Source organism: Chiloscyllium plagiosum, chromosome 33 (genome assembly GCF_004010195.1).
Source record: "Chiloscyllium plagiosum isolate BGI_BamShark_2017 chromosome 33, ASM401019v2, whole genome shotgun sequence".
NCBI classification, from domain to species: Eukaryota; Metazoa; Chordata; class Chondrichthyes; order Orectolobiformes; family Hemiscylliidae; genus Chiloscyllium; species Chiloscyllium plagiosum.
This window is the reverse complement of record NC_057742.1, coordinates 39,873,773-39,879,869: the sequence shown is the minus strand read 5'-3', so window position 1 is coordinate 39,879,869 and position 6,097 is coordinate 39,873,773. Positions and strand designations below refer to the sequence as shown.

At 42.8% G+C, this 6,097-nt stretch overlaps 1 protein-coding gene across 1 annotated transcript in view; it reads left to right on the top strand.

Moving 5' to 3' along the window:
• cdc27 (cell division cycle 27) overlaps positions 1-6,097 on the top strand; it is a 148,018-nt gene that overhangs the window by 47,017 nt on the left and 94,904 nt on the right. The window contains exon 2 of the mRNA XM_043675341.1: positions 2,880-2,955. Within this exon, the coding sequence (XP_043531276.1) occupies positions 2,880-2,955 (76 nt within the window). The remainder of the gene's footprint in view (positions 1-2,879; positions 2,956-6,097) is intronic.

Sequence of the window (6,097 nt, the reverse complement as noted above, 5' to 3'; positions counted from 1 at the left end):
GGGTCTCTGGCGCTGTGAGGCAGCAGTGCTAACCACTGTGCCACCGTGCCGCCCACAAATTACTCCTGACTTTTATTTATCCCTTGTATTTCTCAGTTAATTCCTGCGGTTAGCACCGCTGCCTCATAGCACCAGGGGTTGAGGTTCAATTCCAACCTGGGGCGACTGTCTGTGTGGTATTGGCACAATCTCCCCATGTTTATGTGGGTTTCTCCAGGTTCTGTGGTTTCTTCCCACAGTCTGAAAATTTGTTGGATTGGTGGTTTGCCCAAATGAAATTGCCCAGTAGCGTCCAAGGATATCCAGACTAGGTGGGTTTCCTGAGGTAAATGTGGGGTTACAGGGATAGGATGGGATGCTCAATGGAAGGTTGGTGTGCACTCAATGGGCTAAGCAGCCTCTGTCTGCACTGTTGGGAATCTGTGAATAGATTAGATTATTTACATTAGATTAGATTAGATTACTTACAGTGTGGAAACAGGCCCTTCGGCCCAACAAGTCCACACCGACCCGCCGAAGCGTAACCCACCCCATACCCCTACATTTACCCCTTACCTAACACTACGGGCAATTTAGCATGGCCAATTCACCTGATGTGCACATCTTTGGACTTAGATAATAATAAGCACGCAACCTAATGCAAGGTGGTTACAAGCAGGTCAGTGATGGATGAATACTGAGGACCTTGGTCATGCAGAGTCTTTCGCGCAGAAATCTCATGATATCTCAACAAACACATCGACCTGGACCCAATATACCAACCACGACAGCGGACAGCTGAAACTGACAACCGGAAGCGGCAGGGACAGACCACTATAAACACCGGAGGAAACATCAAAGAAGCGCTTCGCAGGAGGCTCCCAAGCACTGATGATGTCGTCTAGCCAGGGGACGAAACGTTTGCAACAAAAACTTCCAGCTCGGCGAACAGAACCACAACAACGAGCACCCGAGCTACAAATCTTCGCACAAACTTTGAATCTCATGATAATTTGGAGCTTTCTCTCTGAGTGTGCACACAGGTAGCGTTATCTGTTCATTGCAACTTGATGGCAATTAGCCATGCTTTTTGTTCTGAAACAAGGTTTTCAGTTTCCCATTCTTCTTCTGGAGAAATTTCAATCCGGCAAGAAACTTCATTGAAATAGGGTGGAGTGTTGGGTGAGGAAGATGGAAGCAAGTGTTGGTTCCAAGACCCAACCTTGCTATTCCCAGTTGCAAATGTCTTCAATCATTGGGTCTGTCATTCGGGATTTGAGGCAGCAAGGGGAGAATGATCAATTTGTGCAGGCTTCCAAATTCAAGGAGAACACTCCATTTCTCCTCCCTCCCTTCATCTTCCCCCACATCACTGTGCTGTGATGTGCTGCGGTGTGAAGATTGGGTTCGCTGTGTCTTTTTCTTTTGGATGGCATCTTCATTGTTACTCTGAGAGGTGCCACTGGGAGTTGATGCAGATATGATGACAGGTATCCTGCTGTTGAATTTGACCAAGGATGTTCAAACTAGGGACTGAATCTTGGTTGAGGACAACTTTGTAGTGATCCTTCAAATGAATGCTGAGTTATCTTTCTGACCTTGAGGAGCTACACTCTGTGTGGTCAGCCCATTGGTGCTTGGGTTGTATATGATCTTCACTCTGCCGAAGAATCCACACGTGGCTCTTGGTAAGTTGTCTGATTTTCCTGTGCTACTTTCCACCACCACCTGCTTTTTAAGTTGTGCTATGTTTTGATGTTGGACCTTGATAAGAAGTGGAGGTCTGACTTTTACCCATTTACTCAAAGCTAGAACTCTTTTTGCTTCTCTTCTGCAGTCTCCAAATTTTTAATGTTGGCGCAATTCTGGCATTGTTACTTAACTTGTTGATGACTTCTATCATGGCCCTTTGCCTCATGAGCCTCAATTCCCCGCCTATCTCCCCTTGCTCTTGATTCAATTTTAGGTGCATTGATTTTTGACTTCTAACTGCTTCTCAAATCATAATTTAGACAAGTCATTTTTTTAGATTATCAATGCTAATTGTGTTCCAGTGCTACTTTGGTGCAGTGGTAGCATCCATTCGTCTGAACCTGCTGCAAAGTGTGTCAGTGCCATCTCTGCAAGATTGATTAAGCCTGTGTACAATGGAGACTGGAAGATTGTATAATTCTTTTTGCCCAATTTCTCCATGGATTACAACATTAAAGACTTTCCAGTTACTAACTTGACTGGTTTGTCTTTTAACTTTGTCAAGTTTCAGACATCAAGATCTGCAGGTTTCTTAAATAAATGATTGTTTATCATTAAAATATAATTTCTTCAATGCTGAAATTATTTAACATAATAAAGATGTATATTATTGTCTGTTATCCCATTAAATATCCTTATAGCATATGCATAGTCTGAGAAAATGAGTGGAAAAAAGCAAATATTTCCTCTGCAAATATTGTCTTTTAGCTTAAATCATTGTTGTTTGGTTATCTTTTGCTGTAATATTCTGGCTTGGATGGTCAAGTCATGATTTCATAAATAGTTGGCTCTGAACTGTTGCAAGAAATACAAACTTTTCTTCAAGCATTCTGTCAAAAGAGCTGAGCTCCACAAGAGTGTTTTCTTTTCTGAAACGAGCGATCAGCTGGGTAGCTTGTTTCCAGCATAAAAAAACAAGCATCCCACCAACCCAATAACTGTTAAAAACAGCCCCAGCAGGGATCTACAGCAAAGCAAGCAGTTACCACAAGAGATGTAATTTACAAGCAGCTAATTTTTATAAAGTAACTACGCCAGGTATGCCTACTAGAGTTTTTTTCAGATTGTGAAAAATGAATTTATTTCAAGTACTCTAGGAATATTAACTATAACGCATCTTTGTAACAATTGTTTGTCTTTATCAACAGGCTGCTATTTGGCATGCACTTAACCACTATGCTTATCGAGATGCTGTCTTCCTCGCAGAAAGACTGTACGCTGAAGGTATGTAAGAACTAAGTTGTTGAGTGGAACTGCACGATTTCTATCTATCCATCAGTGTTGAATTAACAAGTCACTTAATTGAAACATGCTTTCGCTTACTATTACACACTGAATCCAAGAACCTTTCTTGGCAGCTGGAGAAGGAAGTGGCTGATTCAAATAATGCACAGGTGAAGGTGCAGTGTGGTACTGTGTATTGCAAGATGGTTTCGAAGTATTTGTTCTTGTCTGCTTTTGAATACATGTCGCAATTTCTCCACTTCTGAAAGGTTCTTTGCTTTCATGGAAATATTCTCCTTTGACACTGCTCTGTTGCTCTCCCAATCCACTGAGCTAGTCTCAGAGATCACGCTACTCCTGATAATGGTGTGAAGTATTTTCTATCTCCTTGCAAGTTATGTTTCTCACTAGCAGTGAACATACCTAGTGCTCACTTGAAGGAAATTAGACAATTTATGTCCTCAGCATCAACTGGAAACCTGTTCAAAGAAACACAGTTCTTTCAGAAAGGAACCACTTTGTAAGATCGAACCTGGATTTGGTCTTGGCTTCAAATTTGAACCTTCAGATTTGGAACAAACCATCAATTGGAAAACAATCTCTTTTCATTATCATCTGATCAACTTCAATCCGATCTACTTCAATGCCAAGTGTTCCAGATAGCATTGCTAATGTTGATGGTTGAGACACTTCATACTGAGAATAAGCCCACAGCCTCAATGTAAAGGGACCAAAACTTGACTTTAATCTGAGGCCTGACCACTACCTGGTACAAGAAGAGAATATCGTGTCTTGTAATTAGTTCTCCTATGAATGCACCTCATTTGGCAATAGTACAAAGTGATTTTACTGATATCTGTACTGGAACACCCAGATTGTTCACTCGACCAGTATTTTAAAGCTTTGCCTTTTGAGGATATGTGAATATTCAGCACAGTATCTTGCCCAGTTCAACAACATTTTCTAGTCTCAAACTCAGTTTAACCAAACATCAAGATCTGTCTGCAAAAGCAGTAATTTACCCCAAATTGAACCTTGGGCCACACCTGTTCGCTATCGAAGCTGTCTCAAATGCTGCTGAACATTATGCATCTGAGGACTGAGACGAGGAGCGCATTCTTCGCTCAGACAGTGGTGAATTTGTGGAATTCTTTGCCACCGAAAATGGTTGAGGCCAAAACATTTTCAAGAAGGGGTTAGATCGGGATGAAGTGTGAGCAAGGTATTGAGTTGTAATGAGCCATGGTCATACTGAATGGCAAAGGAGTCTCGATGGCTTGAATGGCCTACTCCTGCAACTGGGATGATTGACTGGGGGCTCCTAGATGACAAGAGCTACTGAGGCTTTGATCAGAACAAAGGAGAATGTGTGATTCAGATATCTGCAACTGGAATCAAGGGAGTCCCTAGAAGTATACAGGGATTCCAAGAGTTTACTGAAGATGGGAATCAGAAGGGCGAAAAGGGGGCACATGATAGCCTTGGTTGAGAACATGAGAGTGAATCCTAAAGAGGATGTTAAAAAGAATAACTGGAGAGAGAATGGGACCCCTCAAGGACCAAAGTAAACATGCACGTGTAGAACCACAGGAGATGTGCGAGGTTCTCTATGAATATTTCTCTTGTGTTTACCATGGAGCAAGACATGAAGACTTGGGAATTTGGGGAAGTTAATGGTCATATCTTGGGGATAGTCCATATCACAGTAGAGGAGGGTTTGAATGTATTAGAATGTATGGATCTCCTGATCCTGACCAGATATATCCAAGAACAATGCAAGAGGCTAGCGAAAAAATTGCAGGCACCCTGGCTGACATTTTTGTATCGTTGCTAGCCATTGCTGAGGACCCGGAAGACTGGAGGGTAACGACTGTTACCATTATGCAAGAAGAGCTGCAAAGAAAAACCTGGTAACTGTAGATGCGTAAGCTTAACATCTGTGATGGGTAAGTTACTGGAGAAGATTCTGAGCGATAAAATATAGGTGCACTTGGAAAGACAGGGTTTGACTAGGAGCAGGAGAAAGTGTAGCCTGCAGATGCTGGAAATCAGAGTCAAAAAGTGTGCTGGAAAAGCACAGCAGGTCAGGCAGCATCTGAGGAAAGGGCGAGTCGACATTGACTGTCCTGCTCCTCAGATGCTGCCTTACCTGCTACGCTTTGAGAGTGGGAGATCATGCCTCTCAAACTTGGTAGAGCTCTTTGAAGTGACGAGGAAGGTTGATAAGGCCAGGGTGGTAGATGTAATGCATATGGGTTTCAGTCAGGCCTTTAAGGTTCCACGTGGTAGGTTGCTCTGGAAGGTTAGATCACATGGAATGCAGGGGGACCTGGCAAATTAGATCCAAAATTGGCTAGATGGCAGGAAGCAAAGGGTAATGGAAGGATGCTTGTCAGACTAGAGGCCTGTGACGAGTGGAGTGCCTCAGGGTAGGCACTGAGCCCATTGCTGTCAATGTTTTGGATGAGAATGTAGAAGGCATGATTAGTAAGTTTGGTGACACTGAAATAGGTGGTATCATAGACCATGAAGAAGGTTCTCAAATTGTAGCAGGACTTTGATCAGCTGGGAAAGTGGGTCGAGAAATAGCAAATGGAGTCTAATATAGATAAGTTTGGAAAATCAAATCAAGGTTGGCATTTCATGGTAAATGGCAGGCGCTTGAGTGTAGTGGAACAAAGGGATCTTGGAGTTAGGTGCATGGTTCTCTGAAAGTGGAGTCACACACAGGTGAACAGGGCAGAGAAGATGGCTTTTGACCTTCATCAGTCAGGGCATTGAGTATAGAAGTTGGGAAGTTACATTGCAGTTGCATAAGACGTTGGTGAGGCCGCACTTGGAGTATTGTGTTCACTTTTGGTCACCTTGCTGTAAGAAGGATGTTATTAAACTGGAAAGAATGCAGAAGAAATTTACAAGGATGTTGCCAGGACTTCATGGCCTGAGTTATAAGGAGAGGTTGGACAAGCTAGAACTTTTTTTCTCTTAGAATGTAGGAGACCGAGAGGGGACCTTTGTAGGGATGTATAAGATCATGAGAGGAATGGATAGAGTGAATGCGCACAAACTTTTTCCCAGGGTTGGGGAATTGACGACGAGGGTTTAAAATTAGAGGGGAGAAACTAAAAGGGAAGCTGAGGGG